This window comes from Oryzias latipes, chromosome 9 (genome assembly GCF_053564925.1).
Source record: "Oryzias latipes strain Hd-rR chromosome 9, Olatipes_Hd-rR_3.1".
NCBI classification, from domain to species: Eukaryota; Metazoa; Chordata; class Actinopteri; order Beloniformes; family Adrianichthyidae; genus Oryzias; species Oryzias latipes.
In genome coordinates this window covers 32,851,649-32,879,631 of record NC_136245.1, presented here as the reverse complement: position 1 = coordinate 32,879,631, position 27,983 = coordinate 32,851,649, and the positions used below count along the sequence as shown (strand labels likewise).

Sequence of the window (27,983 nt, the reverse complement as noted above, 5' to 3'; positions counted from 1 at the left end):
GCTGCACTGTAACAGAGTGCCGTATTGAGTAGCATCCATGTAACAATGCGGTGAATGACACCGCTATTGTTCATTGATTGAGAGCGAGTCTGGGAAAATGGGCCTGAAAATACTTGACAAGACAGATCATTATTGACAACCTTTGTGCTGCCATAAAGGGTCATTCCATCCTCCTCTTTCCTTTTTTTTTTTACAGGATTGTTAAATTTCCCTGCTGACAATGCAGATGTGTCAGATGCAATCACCTCCACCTGGCCGGGACGGGACGAATCAACAGAGACAACAGCGGGTGTCCGCTAAATCCCTGCCAGAATCGCTCATCACTTTAAAGGAAATGCTGCAAACTTTACAGAAACACTCGACAAAAGTTTCAGTGTTACGTCGCCGACCAATTATCTCAGTATCGTATGGACTTTATGAACGTTAATGTATCCAAGATAATGCCATGGAGTCCAAGATGAGCATCAGAAGAGGAAATGGGGAATTCTAGGTGAATTAAGGTCAAACTACTTGTCTTTTACACTTTACACAAGTTTGTAAATTTGTATAAAATATACAAAAATGAGATGACGGCTTACACCCAACTGTTGTATTGGCGCCCTAAATTTTAAATAAATAAATATTTTTTAAAGAGCGAAATGAAGTACAATCAAATGTGAGCTAATGGAAGATATATAAAATAACTTCATATTGGAAATAAAACTGAATGACAAAGACATGCTTTTGAACTTTGTACAAAAACATACTCTGGCCTTACTGTGATGCAAATAAACAATATTGATTTAGACGAGTAAAAATCAAACAGTAAGCTCTACAATTTCATATCTAAAAGTCATAATACTACTACTACTAGTAACAGTAGTAGTTGTTAAAAATAATAATATTACACTTTTCTTTCAAAAAATGTTAAAAGTCTCATGGCACCTATGACAACCCTGGGACTCTTTTTCTGTTATGTGTTGGTTATTTCCAAAACTCTGTTGTTAAAAGCAGAAACTCAACAAACAGTTTGGGACCTCCTTCCTGAATTTCTGTCATGGTTTGAGTTTGTTTTGTCTTGGGTTTTGTTTTAGTTCTTGTTCTGTCTTGAATGGTTCTGTTTCCTGTTTTATTTTGAAAAGGTTCCTGTCTTGTCATGTCTTGAGTTGTACTTCCTTTGGTCCCCATCTGCCCTGATCGTGTTCACCTGTGTCTTGTCTGCCCTGTCTGTATATAAGTCTGGTCTATGCCTTCCTCTTGTGCTGTCCATTAACGTCTTCATGTGATAGCGTCTTAACGTCTTCATGTGTCTTCGTCCCTTCTGCCTAGTCCATGTTTCTTGCCACGCCACAGTAAGTTTTGTTTTATTTTGTCATCCTGCTCGGCAGCGCTTTTTGTTTGTTAATAAACCCTCTAGTCCTGAACCCGTTTGCCTCCCGTCTCTGCGTCTGGGTCCTACTGGCTCTCGAGCCCCCTTCACCGTGACAATTTCATCACAATTTACCAGCAGCAGAAGACTACACTCAAGACTTTGCATAGAGTTGTGATGTGGGAAATACTATTAGAGGAAATTTAGTTGAAGAAGAAATGCTGCACTCGATAATACACGACGACACTGACAAACTCAGGCTAAATGTAGAGGCAGAGCACCGCATCGGATGCCACAGTGGCACCTGAAACAGCAATCTGAGGATATTCGAAAAATGAATTTTATAATATTGCAAACTGATAAAAATGCACTTCCGCAGCAGCGTTAAGATGGTGTTAGAGTTGGGTTAGAATTATGCAAGAAAAATCCAGGATTTATCCTGCTTTGCAATGACAATCAGCAAGCTTAAGACTGGCTTTAAATCCCATTTCCTCCAAATCGCATTCCCGCTCTGATCTTCATCCTGATCATGTTTACTGACTGCTTGATTTCGAAAACCAACATGCAGTTAAGTTTGTGCAAATGTTAAGACCTCCATACAGAAAACCACATATACATCTTCAAAATAAAGGATCTATTGCATGTGATTGTGCATGTGGCTTCTGCAAAATCTTTCTTGAACAACTCATGTTGAATTTCTTTTCATAGATTCATTGAGCAATCACTTCAGTTAAGGCTCCACTGTACTGGCACACATATGATGTGTCAAAGATGTAGCTGAATAGATAAGAGGGACAGCAGAAATGTCAGGTACTGGGGGGCTAGGCCACTTAAAACCAATAATGAACTCACAAAATGTCTGCGGTAGCTAAAGCCATTGAAATGAAATATGGCTATAATGCATACTTTCTGAAATTAAAATGTAATGCCAATAAGAGGGAACAATTCATCCAGTTTTGATATAACAATGCATTTGCTTTTCCAGTTTTCACAAAGAGCTGTCTATAATCTCATCAGAGTTATTGACCATGGCCTTATCCAAGGTGTTTGCGTTTCCAAAATTTAAATTTAAATTTTCTTCTCTTTTTTTTTCTTTTTTTTTTACTTTCACCGTCTTATTTTTCATCTACATTGACAATCCAGCAAAACTTTAATTTTCATCATAGAGTGAGATGTCATCTCCATGGAAGTGTATTATTTTTATTTTATTATTTTTTACAAAATGAAAACAAAATAGAAATAAGTGATAACATTTATTTAAAAAAATGCCAGGACAAGGTGTTGTCAATGGCTGTTCAATTACAATTGAGTTAGTCGGGTAAAACAAATAGCTGATATGCTTAAGTTTACAGATATGCTTGAGTAAGACATTTATCTTGAATGGCTAAAAAAAGAAAATGGCTTCTTTCTTTGTCCTGGAAGGTCACGTTATTAAATTAAAGGTTATTTAGCTTTTTTTTTCTTCTTTTTTTTACAGTGTACAATAAAACTGAATAGGTAGGGAAAAAAAACTTGGCTACACTTTTTTACTTGATATGTTGAATATTAATGGAATAAACATTTGTAAGAAAACCTGCACCAATCGTTAACGCATTAAACTTTGCTGAGTAGTAGAACTGATGAGTAAGATCAAATTAAACTCAGAGATGCATCCTTTGAAACAATATAACGTGAAGAACTAAAAGAGGACAACTGTAGATGGTTAAAAACTCATGAATTGGCTGCTGCTGTTTGAGAAGGACCTTTACCTGTAATTTGAAAGAAAAAAACATGTAGGATACATGACCCAGACTATCCAAAACGTGGGGGCATTTTATTGACCAGGGGATGGCCAAGAAGGGCTGGACCGTTGCCTAAGAAAGGAAAATCAATGAGATCCGAAGAAAAGGAAGATAAATGAGACGGGCAGCAGTCATGGGGGCAGCTGCCATCTCTCGTGCTATTGTGATTGCATGTAAAGGGTAGTTATTACAAAGTCGGCTGGCTTTTTCTTTTGGCTATCATTTACAGCAGATTCAATTATGGCATCTTCAATGCACACACTGTATATTGCAGCACCTCGTTATGTGGTTGAGGCACATGTTATCTCCAAGAACGCCTGTTCAGTTCCATCTAATCGTCTGGGAAATAATCACCAACCAAGAAGTGCAAAAAATGGAAATGTTCTCAAGCATTTACAGCAGATGACAGGAGATGACCAGAAAAAAGGAAAATAAAGGGATAATTAAAGCAGCGACTGGCCCACAGGCGCTACCAGCCCCTGCTGCACCATTTTGACCCATCCTTACTTGGGTGACCTGGCTTCCCCTGCCACCCTGGACAGATCACCATGTGACGAATTTGGTGAAAAGAAAAAACACCTTTTTCAATACGGCAGCTTTCTGTTGGTTTTATTTCCATAGGATTTCCTCGGCGACTGACGTTTATCAACAACCACGCCCACATTCCTAATATGTTCAAATCGTACGTTATATTTATTCATTCAGCTTGAACCAACAAAACATGTATTTGATTTTCACAATATTCTGATGAAAAATGTGTGCAGCAGGGGAACGCCAATGTTGTGAACATGCCATGCTAGCGCTGTTGAAAATCTAACATTTTTAACTTTAAAACTTCATTAGATTATTCCCCGACACGTGTTCTGATTATATTACTGGATTTTGAAATGCTTTTACCTCCATAAGAAATTTTGGCCCCATTCATTTTTTTTAAAAAAGTTCCCGCTGCGATGTCATCATATTTTGAGGGGGAGTCGTTTACCCTGCCCAAAATTCCTTTTCACCGGGTACGTGATGCATTCAAATTTCACTGTGTTTTTTAATAATGTGGCGGGCGGGGGCAACATTTTCGCTCAAAGGTGCGGTAAAAAACCCAAAATAAAACATAAAACAATCAGATCTTTCTGTCGTCTGATAATAGTGTTTGTCGGAATAAAAAAAAAACCTGGCATATTATTAGTGCGCTCATTCTGTCCGTCTTTCTCTCTGATTCGTGTCGTTTGGATGTGTGGGTGGCTCTGGAGGCACGGTGACCTGGAAAAGACAAACCTCTTTCTTCCTTTCATCTTTTGAGTCAGTTCCTGTAATAAAAATGCACGACGGCCAAAACTCGCATCCCGCTTCAGCTGCCCCGCTGGACAACAAGAGCCGTGCTCACAGACGCGCTTTCCTTTTTCTGCAGAGGCATTTTCCAAGCACTGCTGTCAAAGGAATACATTTCAATTTTTTCACACAATGAATATTTTTGAAAATGCAATAAATATGGGAGTAGGCTGCAAAACGTGGAGCACATGTGGATGGATTTTTTACATTAGTGAGGGATAGACTCTCGTGTTTTCGCCTCCCTGCACAAACATCTGATTTATTCTTTCTACCAAACCTTCTACTGTAACCTAAAGCAGAAGAAAAGTGGTGCTTTCAAATTAAATTTAGCCAACTGCTACTCACTGCCTTTTTCTGTATATATATATATATCAAAGCAGAGAAAAGAGACCTTTAAGCACACAAGACGCTCATTCTTCACTGTGCTTTATGGGATAATGACAACCATCGGTGCACCTTGTCAAAAAGGGAGCAGAACCGGTGAGGTTATGCAGAACTGAGGAAAAATGAGAGGTAAAAAAAAAAGAGCCAGAGTTCCGTTTGTTTCATGTGAAGAAGAGGGCTGTACGTTTGAGGAGAGCCGAGCTAATCCCAATTTCTGTGCAACGTCGCAAAGCTAAATCTGCAGCGTGTTTGTGGAGCCTCACCGGCAGGTCGGTTTCTTTTACCTTCCCTGCGTGGCTTCAGGTACAGAGCGGCTGCAGGACGCCTGTAATGCGCCATCACAAAGGTGCTCTGGAGGCGTCTGGTGTCACATCTTTCTTTCCCCTTTCACTTTTAGCTCCATCAAGTTAGAGCTCTGACAATGGGATAATGGAGCTTTGGTGCTGATATTTTCAAGGGACACTTTTCCCTCACCTTGTGCACCCCCCCATGCTGGAAAGAAAAAAGCTGAAGTCCTGTTGATTTAATGAGCCTTTTTCAAGAAGCTTCTGAAAGTGTGCACTTCCTCCTTAGGAGGAAAGAAAAAGAAAAGAAAGGCTTGTGCATTATCTACCATCCAGCCTAATACTGCCTCATCATTCCAGACGCAAGCGCTGGAAAAAAGGAGATTTTTGTGAAGGACTTTTATAAAAATTAGGGAGGGGCAGGAAAGATAGCTTCTGTGGAATATCACCATATTTCAATTGGCAATACTTGTATAGATTTCAAATGCTGTCAAAACTATTTTTGGTAAATATTTTTTAGGCTAACAGGTCAGAGTGTTGTCTCTGTTTCACCAAAACAACTGACTGCTAGTTGGTAGCGCACCACACCGAGTCTCTTTCAGCAGCTCTACACCAAAACAACAAGATCTCCTGAGAACCATCTTGTGGTAAATGTTCAATCATTAGTTTCCCACTTTTTGTTGTTACAGAGCTCAATGACACAACTCCGTTTTAACGATGGTTACTTTAACTCGGTACCACGTTGGTACCACTACAGACCCATGCAGACCCATCTGTACCATATAAACCATTGTTTCAGATGTGCTAATCAATTTGCATGCCATTTATTTTTGATGTACACTTCCAACTAATCATTTTACCTTTTCCAGCAATTGTGGGTGGGTTTATGGTATTGTGAATGGGTGTGGCTGTGAAGGTGCATAATCTGTCCGGAGCTTCATTCAAAATGCTGAAGGTGAACCCATGGAAAGTTCACAGCAAAAGATTCCAATTCAGCGACCTGATGGATCAGAGTTTTTTTTTTTTTTTTTCCCATTCATCTTTGTAATCCGTTTGTTCCCTTTCGGGGTCACGGGGCTGCCAGAGCCTATCCCGCCCACTTGCGGGCTAAAGGCCCTGGACAGTTCGCCAGTCTGTCGCAGGACCCAATGGATCCGAGTGACGTGTACGATGCTCCGAAAAAAGACCGTTGTCATGGCGATGAGTGGTGAAATACGTGTTTACTTCAACGTGTGTGAAAACGGGGATGCAGCGCTGCAGTGCAGGCTGTCAAAAAGAATGAAATAAAGCATCGTATACATTCTCCTTCACCCTGCCATGCTGCTCTGTCACACTTAAAAAACATTTTTAAGAAATATAGGCATGCTTTTTTTTTTTTTTTTCCATTGGTTAAATTCAAAGTACTTTTTAAATGTGTGTTGGAAGTACACAGCACTTTAATTTCTATAAAACCTTATTGGTTCAGCCACATTTATAATTTGTTTTTTTATACACTGAAAAGTATTTGCTTGTGAAAAACAGACAACGCCGAGTGTTCAATGAATATTACTTAATTTACCAAAAGACATTCCCTTCAAATTTGCTTTTGTGAGATCCTGTGCTTTCTGCTCTGATTATCAAATTAAATGTATTTTAGACCATTTTAATTGAGTATTAATATACAGGCCGTTTTTTTGTTGTTTTTTTTAAAGCATGCTCTTTTAAAAAAATGTGATATATTGTCTTAGTGTCTTGTGAAATTGTGGGATTTATATACAAAATATTCTCACAATATCATTTATCAGGTGGTTTTTCAGTTTCTTTGTTTCGGTTGGTAACCGACCAATTGAAGAGCCACTGAGCTGCAGTCTATGAAGCAGAAACATAATAATCCATTTAAACATCAGCAAAGTGTCGGTTTAGGTCATTTTTATTCCTATTACCTGTCTCTTTGTCTGCCTCCTGTTGGACTGATAAGTTCACAAGTCCCGGGAGATTAGTCTCCTTTTTCGGCTGTAAAGGTCAAACTTTCGCCAAAAGCCAGGTTCACGCTGTGAAGCCATTACTCCTTGGTCTAATCCTTCAGGTAAGGGTCAGACCAAATCTGAGTGGAGTGCCATTCCCTTCTCAAAACGCCCTGTAACTATTTGTGTGCCTCTCCTCCACCTTCCTCTGGCTGATTTCAGAGAGAGATCAGCGCCTCGTGGCTGAGCGGATAAGCCTGGACTGAAGATCCAACTGCTGCAATCTCACAGGAAGCAACAGTGTCAGAGCGATGGGTCGTTCAGGTTATCTCCTAAGGCCCCTCTTTTCTTATGCGAGTCACTATCTGAGCAGAAGAGATGAGCAATCCAGCACCCAGACGCTCCGCCAGACTTTACCTCAACAGAAAACAAAAACCCGCAATTAGCAAACAGCACTACTTTATCACCTAACTGGGTTTCACCGCAAGTAATTGTCTGTTTATGTGAAGGTGTGGGTGTGCGTGCGTTGTCAAAGTCCTGAAATGACAGTAGCAGTGGTGCGCTGGTGCAATTTGAGTGTCACTGTACTGTGAGATGACTCAGCTGACAAGGCTCCGTGCTTTGCTTCCTGGGTAATGAGCCGGTCCTGCCCGGAGAAAAACAATCTGGTATTTTTAAACTGCATCTTGCAGCTGTTCCTTCCTCCCCAGTGCTCTGGCTTGTAAGCTCTTGGTGGCTTGTAATATGCATGCCATTTCTAGTGCCTGTGCTAATGGCCTTGGTGTGTGTGAATAATAAACGTGCATTACAGAGCTTTTAGCGCTACTCTAGGACCGTTCATGCCCTGCAGATTTAGACTTCGTTCTTTGCACAATGGCCATGTACACATGCGAGCGGTTGAAATGGCTGTCTGCTTCATTTGTTAGCCCATTGTCAGCTGGATGTTAGCCAACTCTTTTCCAGGTGCTGCAGGAGGAAGTCTGAAGACTTAACAGCTGCCCTTGTGCTACCTTAAACTGAGGCTAATCTTCTTTTTTCAGGCACTAAAACTGCAGTCTTGTTAAAGTGAATGTCAGAATAAGTGGCTGTGTTCTCTCAAGGACCTACAGATCTATGTAATCTTAACATTACAGGAAAGAGCTCAGAGTTTTTTCAAAGCTCCTAACACAGTCGCCACGTACACACGAGTTACATGAACGCCTTGAAAAGGGGGTTTAATTCTGCAACGCCAGGGAGATCCGTGACTTTAACATAGTTTCAATGACCCCATTTTTGCCTTTTCTCTTTCTAGGGTGGATCCCAATGTAAGGAAATAATACCGCCTGAGTCAAGTCCCCCTTAAATTTTGATTCATTATATCAACGTAGAGAGGCCTGATGTTTCATTTATGATTTCATAACATCAACACATTAAAGACAAACTTTGTTTCTCTTTTCAACAGGACGGTTTTTGTCATGTCGATGTTTTCCCACAGAAGAAATTTTCTTCAAGATTCTGACCACAGTCACTCCAAGAGTTGAGTGATTGATCAACCAGCTCCTTACCACGGTTTAATGAAAACCTCTCTTTTCTTCAAAACTCAAACACCATCATCAAATCAGTGATGTCCTATAACATCAACCTTTTTCTGTTTCTTATTTTGTTTCTGTTTTTTAACCTTTTATTTGGATTTCTCGAAATTACTTTTGTTTTTGTAAAAACATTTTACATTTTTATTTTATTTATTTAACCTTTATTTAACCAGGAAAGTCCCATTGAGATTAAAAACCTCTTTTACAAGGGAGTCCTGGCCAAGAAGCAGCAAAAAGTTACAAACACAGACAACAAATAAAATTACAATTTCAATTATAAAAACAGTTACATTTAAAGGAGTTGACCTCAAGTGCTCTCAGTCTGGCTTTAAAATCATTTACAGAGATAAGTTCAGGGAGCTTCCAGGTTTTTTGCAGTGTGTTCCATGAAGTGGGAGCAGCGTGAGAAAAAGCTCTTTTTCCCAGTTCTGTGCGCACAAATGGAATACTGAGCAACAGTTAATAATTTGAAAGCAATGAATATGAATCAACATTTCTCCTTGTTAGTAAATCTCCAATGTAGGAGGGAAGCAGTCCAAGCATGGCCTTGTAAATAAAAGTGTACCAGTGTCCTTGCCTTCTTGTGGACAGAGATGACCACCCCACACGAGAGTACAGTTCACAGTGATGTGTTAATGCTCTACTATTGGTGATAAACCTCAGAGCAGCATGATACACAGAGTCTAATCTGTAAAGACAATGATTTGAAGCATTCATGTACATCTCGGTTTCAGTAATTTGATTTTTAATATTTGTTTTGCTTTCTTTAATCAAAGAAATGGTTATTTTAGACCGTCTCAATGTGTGAGAAACCTGGGCGTACTTTTTGACTCTGAGCTGAGTTTCATTCCTCACATCAGAAACGTTGTGAAAACAGGACTTTATCATCTTAAAAACATTGCCACAGTCCGCCCATTCCTCTCTTGCCAGCGAAGAGTTGCTACTGCATGCTTGAATTTTTAGTCGTCTAGATCATTGTAAAGCCGCGCTCTCTGGTTTACCAAAAACTCAGCGGCACGAGTTCTGACGAGGACCGGTGGCGGGAACACATTACACCCATTTTAAAATCGCTGCATTGTGATCTTTAATATGTTTTCATGTTGAGTGATTCCTTGATATTATTTGTACATCAGGTCCACTGTACTTTTGCACCAAACTTTGGGGAAAGTTCTTGGCCTCAGCCCTAAAGGGAAACCATGATGGAGAGTTTTCGTTAGTTTCAATATTTTTGTTACAAAAAAAAAAAATTTTTTAACCACTTAGTTGTAGATCAACCCTTAGCAATTTCTAGTTTGTGTTTTTAAGAAATGTAAAACGTTTTGTTGCAGATTAAATAATGTTCTCTTATATTACAAAAGTTAAACCAAAATTTGATTCTGCATAATCTTTTTTCATTTATGGATGGATGGACGGATGGGTTCGGAGTCCAATCAGTCAGGATGTAACTGGTTACCGGACCTGGGTCCGCTTGGGTGCATTCACACTGAAAACTTGTTCCACATGTGTCCAGTCTGACTGCACCCTTATATTCTGTCGGGTTCATTTGTTTGTTTTGTGTACCTTTTCTTCTGCTTTTCTTCTCCAGTTCATGGTGTGCATCAATTTGCCTACCGTGCTCCTCTGGAACGATGTTTTTCAACCTGAGCCAAGGTTCACTTGTTTACCGAAAATGTAAAGAAAAAGAAAGTGAAACTGTCGTCTGTAGCAATAATATGGTCATTCTTATCAAAAAGTCTTAAATGTGCTTAAAATAACACATATTTCTGTCCACTCAGTATGAAACAGAGTGGATGTTCTGGCAATGGTAAATGTTTTTTGGATCAATTAGGTGAAATTGATGAATTACCCACGATGCATCTGACCATCTCTCATGGCGCACTGTTATAAAACACTGTTATAAAGTCGCAATGGATTTTTCTGTTCCTCCATCATTTGCTTGGTCCAACACTGCTGACTTTTGGCCCTTTTCACACTGACTTTTAAACACAACACCTTGCTCCATGTGCTGGTTAATCTATTAAAAAATGTGTTAATGAAAAATGAACTTATCAACAAATCCTTTCAAATTCGACACAAACTTCTGATCTCTGTAGATCAAAGTCAGGACAAAACAGAACACACATAAAAATCTCATTTACATGTGAGTAATGCACACATCTTAGTTAGCGTAGATAGGATTTATGCTCACAAAGCATAAGCACACACTAATTGGACTGTTTCTTTCAAGTTCTGATGCATATTATTATGCCCCGGTGTCTACATGACTTGCATGGATGATAGAAAACAAGGATGAAAGCGTTTAAAGTCTTCCCTCTTCATTCAGAGGCTCCAACATTGTCGGATCACCTGAGCTGTTGTCGCCCGCCTGACAGAAACCATTTCCTCCCCCGTTCTGGGCACCTAACCCTCCGCCACCTCTTCCTTTGCCCCCAATAGAGCCAACTGCCCCTGCCACGATAATTTATGAGCGCATGCTGATGCGGAAATCACAATTTAGCTTTTTTCCCAGGATCCTCCATCTGTCGTCGGCGCTTTAATATTTGAGGGATATAAAACTAGAGCATTAAAAAGGTCGTGAGATAACAGAGAATATTTACACACATTTCCAGAAAGCAGAAAGAGCCATGGCTGCCTTTCTACGGGGCATCTTGGAATAGCACGAGCAGAAGTTGTTTGCGCTTCTTTTTCCGACTAAATCTTTAGTAGACCTCCTGCCGTAAAGAGGGGCAAATAACGAACTGGTAGCTCAATTCTGAGCAACAAATCCTGCTCCCACAGGCTATCATTAATCATACTATGCAGCAACATATTAGACAAGAGTCTTGTCCTGGAGTTAACCTCGCACACAAGCGCAACAAATTCTAATATGTTGGTGATTCTGATTTTTTTTTTTTACCCCAGCTACTAACAAAACATGGGCTAATTTTCCCACAGTGCCACTCCACATGGACCTGCTGGAAAACGCAACCCTCTGCACTTTTTGACTTGCACAGCCTCCACTCATCTCTACGAACATGAACCTCCATTTATGATTAATGACATTACCGTCTGAGCCACGATAAGAGCTCATTTAGCTGTGTTAGCAGGGACCTTGACTCTATCTCCACTGACTAATCCCACGGCTTTTGTTATGATTAGCAGGAGCAGAGCTGTAATCTTGCTTCCTGCGTCCCTCCAAGTGATGCACCGCTCCTTTAGAAGCACGGCAGGTGACGCGGCTCAGAACCAATGTCAATGTTTGCATGTTTGCATCGCCTGACACTCTTGGTGATTTCCAACAGTCATTGACAGGGGAGTATGTCATTCATCAACCCATTTATTATTTCAGCAAGAGCCGTCCCTGGAGAGTAACCATCAGAGGCCACTTATTCTGAAGGGACTCATCCTGGAGGGTCTGTGGATGATGAGGGGGATGCTGTTCAGTCTACATGCTTGAAACGGCAGCAGATTCCTACGCTGCTATTTGATGCTATTTGATGCTGCTATTTAAACTATTTGATGAGTGCAAAGATTTCAAATCTTGTTTTTAGACATTCCAGATATGCAATGAAGTTGTTTTTTTTTACTTATCTTTGCTCTACGGGGGTGTCCATTCTTTTTGCTAGATTTTGTGCACTCAAACTATCTGAGGACCAACAGTTCGTATCATAATTTAGCCAATAGCTATCAAGACATTGTGCACACAGTTCTTAGAAGGTGCAGGAGAGTGCAGATTACTGTTTTTATGACCAATATGGCCAAATGTAGCCCATGGGCCGGACTTTGGACATGCCTGCTCTACGCCTTTTCAAGCTCTACTTAAAATCCCAACACTTGAGAGTTTTTTCATCTAGAATTAAGTAAATTATTACTAAAATTGGTCAAAATCATTTTGTGTTATACTCTTGAGACAAGAAAATCTTGATTTAAGACTCAAAAAAAAAATCACTGTTACATTTGGTTTAATTTGAATAATCTTATGCCAAAGTTGAGACTTGCATTTATTGTCATTATTTTGGAAAGGAAAATGCAGAGTTATGTCCCAGGACTAACTGCTAGTTTTAGATTTGATGAGGATTTATTAAGATGTACTTGTGCTAAGATTCTCATTTTGTTCTAAAATAAGTAATTTCCACTCAAGTTTTTGTCACTGAAATCAAAATAAACTACAATTAGGTCAACAAAAACTCAAAAAAGGCACTCCATTTGCATAGAACTACCAAAAATACTGCAGAATATTCCATTTAAACTATTTCTAACAGTTAGCTGTTTTGGCTTATTTTATGCCTTTTTGAAAGCTTGTGTGAAACTATGTTTCTAGATTTTAACTCATGAAATGTCTTGCTAAGTAAAAAGGACAGAACATTTTACTACTTTCTAGGGATTATCTTCTTAAGATTAGTGTTCTTTTCCTACTTAGGCTACCTCTTTTATGAACATCTAAGCAGCAGTAGCAGTTTTTCTCTGAGTCCTAATAAAAGTTTCTGTTTGTACAAAGCTAGAGATTTTAGGGGGAAACAAGCTCTTTAATTATGTAAAAACGTATTTTATTTGGCAATCATTTCCACAGAATTCTGCAGAAACTGAAATGAAACCAAGCTGCTGTTCATGAACTACTGCAGAAATTCACAAATGAAGCCCCATCTCACGCTAACGACCTCTCAGTTTCATGGATTTCCAACAGAGCGCTTTGCTCCCAAACTGCAGCCTTGGTTTAGGTTTCTAAAGTTTCCAGGTTCCTGTATACCAGCTGCCAGCTTGGATTCAGGAGTTTGACCTCATTCTATCTTTAAGGGTTTGACCTAAAACTCTGCTTTTATGTAGGCTTTGCATTTCGAACAGGTACAGGTGATTCCTGCTTCCGTAACTTCTGGTCACTGACTTTTTATGTGGTGTTATTAATCTCTTTCAGTTAACAATTATTTTTTTCAATCCGTTTTTTAGTAGTTTTCATAATAACAAGATGTCAGCTCTTTCTATATTTTCTATGTGCTTTTCTTGTGTTTATGCATGATTTTTCCACTTGTGAAAGGCGTGAAATCCCTTCGCCCGTTCTGTGGAGCAGGTGTATGAATAAAGCAGAAGTCTTTGACTCTGCGTTTTACCCTGATTTATTTTGTCAGTCCGTGTTTTTAAAAGTGCATGGTGGGCTGCAACACCATGTCAAAAAAATCTGACTTTTCTGGTGACTCAGCTCCTGTAACTGCCAAAAGTTTCATGCTCCAAAGATTGACAATCTGGCATTTTCTCTAAACACAATGACACTCTTGAGTGGAGGCCTCTCGTCACACGCGAACAGTTTATTTTCATGACTTCTGCCCTCCAAAACTCTGATTTGTCCTAATTCTCACCTATTGCAATGAGAATGAGATACTTCATAGGTTACGAAAGACATGAAAGAAATGAAATAATGATCATTAATACAACCTAAAGAAGCAAAACAAATCTGTTTATGAAAAAAGAATTTAAAAAACTGTAATTGCCATTAAAACAAGTGAAAATTGTTATAAATTTGCTATAAATTGACTTAAAATAAGTCATGCCATCTCAAAATAAAATGACCAAGTGAGTTTCTTAAATCAAGTGTGTTTGTTAATTTGTCTAGGCCAGGGGTGGGCAAACCTTTTCACTTGTTTAGAATCCCATAAAGGATTCTAAACTTTGACTGAAAGGCCAGACCAGGAGCAGATACGTGGAATGATTTGGTAATCCACCTCATACGAGAAAAAGGAACAATCTGGACGAAAACACGCTTTCATTTGGGATTAAAATGAATCTATCTATCTATCTATCTATATATATATATATATATATATATATATATATACACACTTTAAAACAGAACATTTCTGAGTTTTAATTTCCTATCTGTGGCTTTTGTTCTTATTTTAGTGCCCTGATGTCCCTCAGGGAAAAACACACACTTAGAGAAATGCTGCATTCATGTGGTGTGAGAATAATCTGAAAAATGACCGTCAGACTCAGAAAACACAGATGAACATCAGAAAAACGACAAATTTTCTACCACCACATGAACACAAAATAACTTTCTGCACCTAATCAAAGTCAACTGTGGTGCACTTTCTATGGGGAGACACCAGAATTACAGGGAAAATGAAACATTAGTAAGGAGTATCAATATCATTTATTCCAGTTTGATGGAATTATATAATAGATGACCGCAATTTGTCTACCCCTGATTTAGGCGCTTTGCAGGTTAAAAAAAAACCTCCCATAACAATGGTTTTTAAGATGCTCTTTTGGTATTTTTCTGATGACGAGGAACATAAATAAAGAAAATTAGCTTCAAAATATTTTTTCAAAGTATTTGTTTATTAAAATTGTTGTAAATCAAGAGCTTATTTGTGACAAAGACAATACGCTGGGCAGGCCACAAGATCCCTGCTCCACTCAATCCTGATGGATCCACTGATGGAACGAAGGGGGGAGGGGTGTGTAAACAGAGAGCTCTCAGCTATGGGTGACGGGAAGGGAGGGCAGGGTTGCTCCTCGTCAACGCAGCCCACAGCTCAGAAGGGACTTTCTAATGAACGACTGCCACTCTGCGGAAACGATGTCCTAGAAAATGACACAGGTTTTTTTTTTTATTTGGGCTAAATAAGACAATCATAATTTAAAGACCACTGGGAACGCGTGGAAATAGATCAAAAGATGATCAGAGTGGGACCTTGATTAAAGAAACTGACTGTCATTTAGTCAACAAGATTTGGTCAAAATAAAAATTAATAATAAAAGTAAGGGAATAATTGCAAAAATAACATTTTTTAGGACATAAATACATATAAACTATATCACGTACTTTGTTGCTGCTTCATCAAAAAAAAGAAAGAGAGATTTCCGCAGTAAGATGCATCCTACAAGATGGTGCATTGTGTGGCACTCACCCTCAGCAGGAGAAACGCAGCACACCATCTGTTTCTCAATGCTTGACAACAAACAACAGCCACACATTTAGACCTGGAGACAAGGGCTACTCTTGCACTTCAGCCAAGAATTGTGGGAAACTGAGAGGCGGCTTCATGCATGCAGGTCAGGCTAAAAATGAGATAAAAGCAATCACCAAAGATCCATTTTGATCAAGAGGCCTAAGCTGACACAGAACATCCAGGAATGATGCTAATTGAGGCAGACACTGCAAAGGAGCTGCTTGAAATGAGAGTCTCCACGGAAACGGAGCTTAAAAATAGGTAGCTGGTGGAGCGAGATGAGAGACCAGAGAAAACGCACAGTGTTGACCCATGTTCTCCAACCATCACAGTCATGGAGATGCAATCCTTGTTTCATAAACGCTTACATAAATCCAGACAGCACGCCTCCAGCAAAACAATCATGACTTTGGTGGATTAAGATTAATCTAGGTGATTTACTGAGAGTTCCCACCCCAAACAAAACAGAACCAAACAGAACCGTGACTGCACCGTCTGTCACCGGAATGCAGCCCAGAGACACCTGCACACAAAAGAAGAAGTGTAAACAGATGGAGGAGGGAAGAGAGGAGACCTGATGGGGTCTGGAGCAGTGAAACAGGCTCAAGCCTGCCCCCTAGTGTTCATCCCACTCCCTGCTCAGAACGCCAGCCAGACTTTCACCTGTTTTCTCACAACCCAGTCTCATCCTAAAATGTGTAGTAGCTACATTTGTCCACATGAAAATGCGTGAGAGTTTTACAAAAACGCCCCCTAAACTGTGAGGCGGATACGTTTCATTTTTCTATTCATTTTCTACAAGTCTTCTCAGGATCACGTGACTTTGGAGGTTTGGCCTGCCGTGAGCAAAAAACATGGCGGATGCACGTTCATTTTTCGGTGGAATATCCCATAAAACAAGATATTTTGAGGACTAATTTTTATTTTGACAACATTTCTAGTGAGAAATATACCATTTTCTTTTAAAATGTGCTTTCATGTTGGACATACAGTTTGTAGTTTGCTTGTTTCGTTCAACTTTTTCTCCCAAAGGCTCTGTGTTACGTTGGAGAAACACGTTAACTTTCATTCATATCTGCAGACGTGCGCGTGGGTCACGTGACTAATATGTTTCTCTTTTTTCCGCAGAAAATGCCATAAAATAGGAGTGATTGTGGACTAATTTATTTTTGAAAACATTTCTAGCAGTATATATCCCCTTTATTTTCATAATATCCATTCATTGCAGACATGCAGTTCGTAGTTTGTTTGTTACGTTCAACTTTTCCTCAAGGATCTGAAGCTTCTGATCTTTTCCATAAATATATGCGGGCTGACGTGGGTCACGTGACGTGAGTTTCTCTTTTTTCATATAGAAGATCTCGTGAAAAGGTACGTTGCTATTTATTAATTATTTTTATTTACATTTACGGACCCGTGTATAGGTTTCATGCTGTGTTGATCAGGCTTTGATTGACATGTGACAACAAACCGGAAGAATGTTGTTCAGGAACGGACTGGAGAGTTCTCTAAATTTACTTAGCGATTTTTTTTATTCAATAATCTTTTACATGTTAAAGTATTCACACTACAAGTCTAAATGCTGTGTACGATGTCTGATCTTTTCCATCATATCTGTGGGCTGACGTGGGTCATGTGACGCGAGTTTCTTTTTTTTTTCCTGTGGAAAAATCTCGTAAAATAAGATCGTCTGAGGTTTAATATTTAGGTTTAATAACATTTTTAGGGACCGATGTACTCTGTCGTAACGTCCATGCAAGCGTATTTTTTCAACATCAACTAGTTGAGTTTAGAAATACACTGTATAATTAAAAAAAGACGTTTGGCTCTAAACTGGTTTTGTGATTGGTCCCACGTTTATCGGGAAGGTTAAGTTCTAAAAATAGGCCCAGTGACAAACAGGTTTTTATTTTTTTACAGAAATTAATGTTTCCATTACTAATGCAAACTTTTTGTTTTGCAGGTCTCATGTCGCATGACAGATTGCAGTTGTTTTTTTATACAAACTTTATTGACTGTAACAATTCAAAACAATTCCCAACAGCAACAAGAAAGAAACAAACCAGAGGATTATTATGAAATTTTTCACAAAAACATTGAAACTGACGCACAGATTGAATGTTTTAAATGCTTTCTTATTGTCAGAGTTTCTTATTGTGTTCATGTTTTGTTTGAACTCATTGATAAAGTTAGAAAAATGGGGGGGGGGGGGGGGGTATGATTTCTAACTTTGTATTTATGAATAAAAATAAAAAAAGGTTAATGATGTAGAATTGTTCTTTTTTATGGGATGGACAGTGGGTGAGGCACGACAGATTGCAGTAAAACTAAACAGTAAAACAGTCAAACTGCTACCACAATAGTGTTGAACTTCTGTTGAGAATAATTCATTCATAAATCTGTCTATATATTAGAATATCAGCATCTGGATCATTTACGTCTATTTTAACATAAAAGAGGCTAAAAGAGGACATAACATCAACAAACAACAACTACTAATAAATATTATAGGAAATAAGGAAACTAAGTATAAAAAAGTAAAACAAAATAAATGTACATAGTATATTATTTATTATTGTAAATAAAAAAATAAACATGTCTGACTAAGAGTGGGGGTTGAGGTCGGGGTTTTTTTGTCTCTTTTTTGGGATCCAGCGTAGAGGCCATGACCCCCCCCTGCAAGAAAAGTAGAGAAGGTTCAATCAAACAGTGATAGAAAACGATGGGCTACAGTTTGTTCACTCAGTGCTTACAGGGCGACTGTTTTTAATTTGATTAGTGTCAATTATCCTTTGTAGGAAATATTAGTATTATTCAAATATTTATGAATAATTACAATATTACATTGATTTTTAACGCATAGCACAAAAGCATCAAATAATCAATATCTAACAACTTGTAGAACATGAATAATAAAACTTGGACATGCATCCATCATCTACCCCTTTTGACCTTTTATTGACAAAATTAGAAAATATTTATATAATTTTAAATAAACAAAAAAACAAATTAGGCTGATTATTATTTGGACTTATTTATTTGCGACCAAGCAAAAAAACTGATGGAAATTCATGTTGAAGAGGCACGTTGCTGGATTGTCCGTACGTATTTTAACCATAACCCCGCCTTCTTTACTTGCAATTAGGCACTTCAAAATAAATAAATAAATTCATTAATAATATATACAACATAAAACATGACTAGCACTCCATTAACTCCATCTGGGTTTCATAAATAAAATAAAAACGTTTACCACTCAAAACAATCATCAGAACTCTAACACAGTAAATATGCCAAACAAATTAATAAAAAAGCATTTATATACGTTAGAGTTCTACTTTAAAATAGTAATAATGTAAAATAAAAACTGCTCCTTTTTTCTTTAAATGTCCTTATTGCATATTAATCTTTTCCTCCAATCACACGGCTGCATTCTGAAAGATGAAAAGTGTAAACTTGTTTAAGAGATGTTTAAGAGGACTACTGTAAACTAAGATAAATGTGTTAGTTAAAATAAAGTAATAATGCATAGTTATTTTATAATAAAAGACTAAAAAAGGCAAATTAATAATACAAAATCCAAATCTTTACAAATTCGGCAAGTATTTTGTCGTATTACTTTTTACTGGTGGAAATGCAAAGAAAGCGAGCGACAACTTAGAAGAACTGGTTTGAACATGAATTATTGCACAAAGACGGAAAGGTGGGCGTGTCTCCAGGAAAGAGATCCTCATGACAACCAACATGATTTTTGATACGGAGGCTGATGCTTCAAGGAGAAAAGAAACGTCAACAGCCAGTGCTGATCAGAACACAATCCAATGTTCTCATCGTTTGAATAAATCCTGAAATGTTCATCTGCTGGTGTTTGTCTGCATTTTTTGATGATATTTTGCTGCAAAATAAACCCATTAACCATCACTGTTCTGTCTGTGATGGAATAAACGCCAGGGCTACTATGGGAAGATATACGGTAGTCAACATTTTCTTGGAAAGGATTCTTTTTAAATAATATTTTATAGAATCTTTTAATAGTGTGTAAAATGTTTTTAACTACAAAACATTTTAATTGCATATTATATGTTTTATATCAACTGTAATGCCCATTAAAAAGAAAAGCTAAAGTAAACTTGAACTGAATTATTTCTTTCTTATTAAATATTTGAGGAAAAGTGTAAAAATAACCACCAGATGAATAATTCTGTATTTTCATATTTCTTTGGAGAAACATTTGTTGAGGATAAAAAAACACAGGAATATCTAAAAAACACATCATTTTTGCTAACTGTGCAGAAAAATAAGATTGTACCAGGATAGTAAAATGTCAGAAGTTGGCACACTGGTGGACGGCTGTGGGGCTGAAGTGATGGGAGGATGGATGTCTGAAACGGTTGATGGTTGGACGGCTGAAGCACTGGAAGGCTGCTGGTTTTTCCAACCTTAATGGATGAAAATGATGAAATGATTAGTGTGGTTGTTTTGGTGAGACATGACCAGATCTGCTGACGGTTCACAAATGAAAGTTTCTAATTAAACTAGAGTTCATGCACATTGAAGTCATGTCATCAAGCTTCCATGAATAATGAGTTAAAACAACAGACTGAGGTGAATGTAAAATTATTATTACCAGTATACCTGATACAAGGCCTTCATCCAGGCAAAGCACGTTTATGCTTGATCAGGGAACTTAGGGCAACTTAGGGGGCACAACATGTGTGTGGTAAGAGGCGGGACTTTTTGGCAGGTTTGGCAGCAATTTTTGTATCGTCATCGTCAAAATTTAAATTATCATATAACACTGTGAACAGATCGACAATTGGTTAATGACTCTGAGTGACAGATGGTAAATACATACCAATACAGACACTTCATCACATGTGAGGCGTTCTCTTTTGGCCTGAAATCTTTGTAGCCCGCCTTACATTTGGATGTTTTGGCGGCCACAGCGATCACAGTTGATGCAAGAAGTTGTCGAGCCTCGTGGCAGAGTCAGCTGAAAATAGGAAAAGCAGAATTTTTATGTCTCCAGTTCCCCATTCTGATAAGATTTGGGGAAAATATTGCCATATTAATGACAATGGTTGTTAGTTTTACAATTAAATTAAGGTAGCAATTGAAGTCTAACAGTTTTGTAAGAATGTGCAGGTTATTAGTTCTGAATTTTAAAAAGAAAAGTTATAAAAAAAAAAGGTCATGAAGACTTGGTTTTGAGCTGAAGATGTCTTTCCTCTTATCCAAAAATGATTTCTGGAATAAAACTGGTAAAAAAGCAGTTTGACTGGATCAGAGAAAAGGTTTGAGCGAGTGTGACGTCACCCATTTACTTCCAGATCCTCATAACAAAGTCAATTCTGTCGTCGTTTCTCTGTGATAACGACGTCACCACGTTGGAGCCAGTTGACAGTGATTGATCTGAGTCAACGTTTCTATGGCAACTACTGTCGCCAATCAGGAGTAAGCTGTTGAAAGTCCACACTGCTTCCACTGAAAGTGAGCTTGGTGGAATTTGTCAAACAAACATTCAAGGTGGCACATGCTATTACTGAGGCATCTGTTGGTCAGTCTATAATTTGAATAACTTGTGATAAAGAAACAGTTTTGTAAAACAAATAACTGGAATTAGCAAAAACCTGTTTAAAAGGGTATCACAACAAGAATGGTTAATCTGACCCATAGAATGGCTGACTGACAGCTGTTTGTTTCTCTTTAGAAGTCTATAGGATTTTGGCTCCTTGTACTTCCTGTTTGGAACGTGAGGGGGAGGAGTCAGTCAGTCCAGGTCTCTGAGACAGAGACTGTTTTAAAATATTTACAAAACCAAGTCCAGATGATCGTTGTTACAACGTTTTTTGTGTAAATTTGGAGAAAACCCCTAAATAGGTCAATCATAACACTTTAATATATCAGGAAATTACTGTTCCTTTTTTTGCCGGGAAACCGGCGGTGGCGCGAGCGCTGCCATAATCATTAGCTAATGTAACCCCGATTCTCACAAACCTCCCTTCCTCTGCTCGACCACAATAACTATACAGTCGAAACAAATAATTAATACATGTTTCTATGATCATAGTACCCTGCAGTCGTGTTACGTTCAGTCTCTCGATGGACTGGAGGCCGTATTTTTCAGCACCGCTCCTCCGTCACACAGTAATAACAACAACAGCTGCATTCATCTGTCAGATGAAAATACTTTCAGATGATCATAAAGTATTTTCATTAATGCCTCTTGTGTTTACATTTCTTACCTTTGAGACTTCTTTAGCTCGCGCAGAGATGCAGAAAGCGCGACAACCAGATTACCTTTATTGACGCCCAACACCCCCCGACCGGCGCGCGGACACGTGGGGGTGGGGTGGCTTTATGTGCACGGCGCGCACGCATGCGTATTTGCACTAAAATTTTCACATGGCCTCTTTGGCATATAAACCTAACATTTCTATCATTTGTGTCTAAATTACGAGCAGTAAATAACACAACTTGATTTGTGTGTGTCAAAAAATATTTCATGTTGGGTCTAAATCAGATAAACATTGTTCATCACATCAAATATTTACATATTTACTGTATTATACTGTTTTCATATATTTGTTACTTTTATCATCTAAATTGTCCTAAGATTTATGAAAAAATGAAAATCACACACTGAAAAATAGGGTTTGCTTTATCATTTTATTCTGCATAATGGAATGTTTGGCTCAAAACTGAGCTCTTTGGCATCGACTCAACCATTGGGTTTGGAGGAAGAGAATTGCTACCTATGACCCCAAGAACAGCTTCCCCACTGTCAAACATGGAGGTGGAAGCATTATGCTTTGTGGCTATTTTTCTGCACAGAGCTACGTCACCACGTTGATGGAGCCATTAATGGAAAATCTTGAGTGAGAACTTCCTACCCTCCTTAAGTCAGGACCCTTCAAATCAGTCATGGATGGGTCTTCCAACAGGTTAGTGACCTAGAACCTACAGCCAAGGCAACCAAGGAATGGCTGAAGAACAATCATATCAAGGTCATTGAGAGGCCCAGCCCATGTCAATCCTATGGAGAGATCTCACAGTCGCCAAGCAACAGCCACCAAATATTCATGATGTAGAAGGGTCAAAAGAAGGGCAAATACATTTATATAAATTCTTTCAAGTTGATTTCTTTCTAGGTTTGCAATTCTGCACAACAAACAAAGGACAACAACTTTTTTTCCTCCAAATAAAGGCAAAAACCTTGAAACTTCATGTGAGTTCTTGGCAACTGCCATTTCCCAAATCCTGCTCATACTGGACCCACATCTCCATGTCTTGGATATAAGTAATTAACTTGCCAATAACAAAGACTTATGAAAGGTCACTGAGGTGAACTTTGTAGACAAGTGCGGAAACTGTATAGTGTAAGGCTGATCGGCAAATAAAAGACCATGAAAGTCATCTTGGACTTTAGTAGGCATAGAGGAGGGTTCACAGCTTCCCTTTCCTGGGCATCCCCATCTCAGCTGATCTAACTTGGTTTCCTAACATCCAGGACGTTATCAACAAGGCACATCAGCACGTCTGAAGCTGCTGGCAACCTACCGCTCAGCCAGTCCAACTGCATCATGGTCTGGCTCTCAGATCAAACTGAAGAAGAGCAGCAGAAGCTTCAGTGCTGAAGATACTGGAGCAGATCATCGGCTACCCCCTTCCCTACCTGTCATCCTGTCTGAGTAAAGGGACGTGTCAAGGACAGCCCCCTTCCTGCAGCTAACATACTGATACACATATCACTCCACACTTCTAATATTCTTAATTTCTCATGTCATTTACCCCTAATTTAAGATAACCCATTGTCATTTTGCTACATTTTACTTCAGTCTTGCTCAATTAAAATGTAGTCTGTACCCTGACAAAGGATTTGGAGATGCATAGCACATTATATGAGTTTAATAGGTCAGTGTTTCATTCTAAGGTGTTGGACATACAAATCAAAGGCCAAACGTTTGAGATAAAATGAGAAGTGTCTTCAGCACAGGTGTGAGCACTGAAATGTTTAGCTAGTGTTGTAGAAACTTGAACGGAGGTTAAAAAAATAATGTAATTGTTGAAATTTAGGTTGAAAAAACCTTCATTGGTGCGGTGCAGAAAAAAAATCTCTCATTTCAATTAAAAGTCATTTATTTATTGGTACAAAGTTGAAATGAGGTTTTCCTTCTTATAAGCCTTTTTTAGGGGTGGAGCTGGGGCTTGAACTGCAGAAAGTCTCCTCCTCAGCAGACAATTAGTCCCTCATGTTCTCTCTCCATCAAGGCCTCTGTGCTGCCTGAGAATGAAATGAAGAGGAAAACACATAAATGCCACAAGCCCTGGACATCCATGCAGATCACAAAGAGAAACCTCCTGGCTTTGCGGGGCAGAACCTTCCAAAAGCTGGGAGGAGAGCTCTTCAACCACACTTCAAGGACCCGCAGTGCTGCTGGACTTCACCAACCACAGTCTGGTCAGCAGCATGACATCCTAGAGCCTTTAGTTCTTTACCATGGCACCATAACCTGCAATCCATCACATCATGCTTGATCAGTTATGCAACAACTTTAGAAAGTGTAACCCTTGTGCTATCCTAGGCACTTTACCATTGGGAGTTGGGTCATCTAGACCCACTAGACAGTGCTCTGAACCTTTTTTCTTCAATGATTTGTGATCTTCACTGGTGTCCATGGATTACATGAAATCTTTTCACCTTTATCCACCTTTGTCATGGTAGGGAGAACACCTCAATGGAAGGGGGGGGGGGGGGGGGGGGTCATCTAAGATAGCACAAGGGTTACAAAAGATTTTTACCATATGCTGATTCTTGTTTTCCTGATGCTCAGACAAAGCCCTTCAGTGTTTTTCTCTGGGTCATTTTGATTGGTCCTTGTGGGAAGAGATTAATGTATTAATAATACTGAAGAAATCAAGAGATATTCCACATCAACAGCATGAGAGTAACATGAAAGAAACAAGCCAACATTTATCTACAACATTACCACAATCTTTACCTGGAGGTATCATTCTGGTAACGTCTGCTCCAGCTTTTCTGACTTCCGCTTGTTCCAGCCACCGGCCTGAACGGCGAGGATGTCTGTGCAGAATGAAAGGATCAAAATGTATTAAACTGAGAAAACAAATTACACAAAAAGGATGCATCTTCAATGAGTATTTACCAGTTTTTGACACATATGTACTCGGAAGATGTGTCTGCTGAAGAGAGGAAGCTGTTCAGTCGGTTCAGTCCCTTTCCCTGAAGTTGTCCCTTCTTGATTTCATCCTCGGATCCTCATCATTTCAACCAAAATGTATGTTTGCAAACTTTTGAAACATAAGGGATTAGAAAAAAACTCCAACAGGAATAATGAGAAATAAGCCGTTGATAATTATTACCTCACACATCCAAGAGTGAACTTGAAAAGGACACATGTTCAACAGGTCCTGCATCTCAGGACAAGGAACGCCAACCTTCTCCAAATGCGATCAGAACTCGTAGACTACATCAGAGCAGAAGAACTGCAAGGTCTGTGGAGAAAGCCGTTTCTGCAAATAGAAGGGGTTCATGAAAATATCTCAACGGAACAGGTTCAGGAAGCTCGCTCACCTGGAGAGAGCTCTGAGTGGAGCCGCTTCCACTCTACATCCAGAGGAGGACGCCTCCCTGGGGGGGGGGTTCCATGCATGTCTCACTGGGCAGAGGCCCTAAGGAAGACCCAGGACACGCTGGGGAGACTACGTCTCTCAGCTGGCCCCGGGGTCCCCCAAGAGGAGCTGGAGGAGAGGGAAGTCTGGGCATCTTTGCTAAGACTGCTGCCCTCACAACCTGGTTCTGGATGAATGGAAGAAGATGGATGCATGGATGGAACGTGTTCAGTCCTTTCAGCAAAACTCCACGATGGCAGACTGCGATCCTTCCTCATTTACTTTGCCAGAAGACTTGTTGGAGGACTCTGGTGCTGCCACAAACTTTCCTGCTCCACATCTCCCATCTCCAGGATTCTATCAAAACAAATGAATATTGTACATAAACATGATGATATGACACAAAATACATTAAGACATATAGGCAGGCGTGTTCATTTTCTTAAGGAAGAAGACATTAAAATAGCTTTACATGTTCTATTGCCCCATGAATGCAGTTCACAAAGGAGGTCTCCACAGTGTTTTTGGTCAGAAACGCATCTTCAAAATAACCACTGAGCCTAAAAGAACAGAAAAGTTTACATAAGAAAAACATTTATACCATCAAAAATGTAGGTGGAAAAATTTTTTACACACCCCAGTTGGCTCTCAAAACAGTACATTTTGCAAGTTCCATCCACTGCTACAGCCAACATGGAGGGAGAGCATGCAGGACCCTGAAACAGATGAACCTGACAGCCTCTCCATCTCAAAGTTAGCAGAAAATCAGTCCAGGAACTATTTGTGCATGTTGTCTCCAAATAACTGACCCGTCTGAAAGAGGAAAGGGAAAAAAACACGAGGTTCTTTTATGTATATACATACACACATACAAGAATCAGGAATCAGACTTTCTAACAGAATTTTTAGCTATTATAAAATCGTTCCCAGTGTTTTTTTTAATTACGATCATTTTGTTTTTAAAGACATTTTTCTGCAGCACAGCAGCTCATAAGAATTTCACCTCAGAGCTGTGGTGCAGATGTTTGCCTCTGCTAATTTCCCATAAACCGTTTGTTGATTCTCTCTCCCGCTAGCTTATAGCACCTCACAAGCCCTAGCCGACATTAGCATAGCAAAAAAAAAAAATCAATGAGCAACATTGGAGCTATCCATGTGTACACTTTTGAGCCAGATACTAGCTCAGACTAGGGAACTCAGGACATTAATGGATCTACTGGTTTTTGTCTGCAAGTGGATGCATCAGAATTGGAGCGGAGCAGAGACTTTGGCCCATTCATGGCAGTTAGAGCGTCACAACTAAGAGCTTTTTGAGACAATGAGTTTCATCTTCTCCTGATCCATCGAGATTTGAATAAATACTCAGAAACAGTTTTAATCTTATATTATTCTGTATATGTTTATATTTTTGTTAATGTTCTCAATAATGAGAAAAATGTTTGATCTTAAAAACGTGACTTCCATTGGAGCGGCTCTTTAACTTTGTTGACAACGCTAGGATAAATAAATGTGGTCAGCCAAATCAGCCATAATTGTTTAGACCAGGGGTTTGCAGCCTGAGGCTCCACAGCCACAAGTGGCTCCTTGACCCCTCCTTTGTGGTTCTCCGACAAAAAATAAAAATGTTTTTAATTCAAACAAATATCCTATTTTTCAGACGACACAGCGCATCACGCAAAACAAAACAGTCAGATAAGTCAAACTTTACTCAACTTGGTGATCTACTCAACAGTTGAAGCAAAGTATTACTGTGCCAGGCTCCTGACTACAGTACCCATAATGCTTCAATAATCTATCAAGCGGTAATGCACAATATTTTAAGAAATTCCAGCATTTATGACCAATTTTTTTAAACCTGACAACGTACCACAAAAAATCAATTTGAGGTCAATACGCACAATTTAGAGGGCCTATCCCATGCTAGCCATTTAGAATAAACTATTTCCTCGATCTCTGAGGCTCCGCCTTTCTCTTCTTGTGGGTGTCGCCTATTTCATGACATCAACCTAGAGTCGGCGTCGGCAGCGTTTCTGCGTTTCTTCCATCCAAACTTTTGCAAAGATGGATGTGCATATTGTGTAATGAAAGCATTTTGCTGATCACCGCTAGCTCCATAGAGGAAGTGGGGGTGTCTGTTAGCCTGGAGGCGGTTTAGCTGCACAGGCTCTTCCTGGAAGAGGCTGCTCCTCACTTATGATGACGTCACAATGTGAGGACCCTCTTATTGTGAATTGGGAGGGGCTGGTGCTCAGAGGGTTTCAGAGGAATGTTGAGAGATGCGTGAATGGATCAAAATACTGCTGTGGATTAAGTTTTGTGAGGAATTAACATTATAATACACTTTAAAATTTTAAAAAGTTGATATTGCATGATATAGGCCTTTAAAGAAATACTGGCTGAGATGTACTAACAACATAAAATCTACAATGTGTAAAAAAAAGCCTTTGTAAACCCCAGTAGTTATCCAGTTTCCAAAATAACATAAATGCAAATGAGTGTTTGATTTTCTAAACGCTGAAGAGACACCTTGTGTGTCCTACTGAGTTCTGCACAGTGAGACATTAGAAAGGCTCTTAGCTGTTTAAAGGGCTGCAGACCCCCGTTTCTGGCTAAATGACCCAAAAGGAAACTTACCTCTGCGGAGACCACGTGACGTTTCCGCCCCCGTCCTCTATACAGAAGAGGCCTTCACCGTGATGCTGCGGCCTTTTAAATTTAAGATGGAAAAACGCCTCGTCATTCAACGTTAATCCTAAACAGCCAACACGTTTTTACTAAAAACCCATCTCT

At 39.2% G+C, this 27,983-nt stretch overlaps 2 protein-coding genes and 1 long non-coding RNA gene across 28 annotated transcripts in view; 1 reads left to right on the top strand and 2 right to left on the bottom strand.

Annotated features, from left to right (window-relative positions):
- The window catches only part of rtn4r (reticulon 4 receptor), a 78,627-nt gene that overhangs the window by 18,392 nt on the left and 32,252 nt on the right, over positions 1 to 27,983 (bottom strand). The gene's annotated exons all lie outside the window — the stretch shown is intronic.
- The window catches only part of LOC111947866 (uncharacterized), a 44,998-nt gene continuing 17,191 nt past the window's right edge, over positions 177 to 27,983 (bottom strand). For 4 of the 26 annotated variants that reach the window (XR_013658013.1, XR_013658011.1, XR_002873819.2 and 1 more), the window contains 11 exons: positions 27,828 to 27,899; positions 25,830 to 26,006; positions 25,666 to 25,753; positions 24,945 to 25,550; positions 24,728 to 24,872; positions 24,563 to 24,645; positions 24,363 to 24,437; positions 21,806 to 24,073; positions 20,416 to 20,553; positions 19,870 to 19,999; positions 177 to 18,236 (listed from right to left, as the gene is read on the bottom strand). Coding sequence is in view for 8 of the 26 variants with exons in the window: in XM_078952343.1 (XP_078808469.1) it covers positions 25,189 to 25,380; positions 25,476 to 25,550; positions 25,666 to 25,753; positions 25,830 to 26,006; positions 27,828 to 27,899 (604 nt within the window). In the remaining 18 variants the exon portion in view is untranslated. Of the gene's footprint in view, positions 18,237 to 19,869; positions 20,000 to 20,195; positions 20,359 to 20,415; positions 20,554 to 21,633; positions 24,272 to 24,362; positions 24,438 to 24,562; positions 24,646 to 24,727; positions 24,873 to 24,944; positions 25,551 to 25,665; positions 25,754 to 25,829; positions 26,007 to 27,827; positions 27,900 to 27,983 lie in introns of those variants that run through there. The other 22 variants (XR_013658015.1, XR_013658016.1, XR_013658014.1 and 19 more) reach the window with 22 other exon arrangements.
- On the top strand, positions 16,241 to 19,541 carry LOC144994464 (uncharacterized). Its single transcript, XR_013658020.1, has 2 exons — positions 16,241 to 16,931; positions 17,524 to 19,541. It is a non-coding gene; the product is annotated as an uncharacterized LOC144994464 (long non-coding RNA).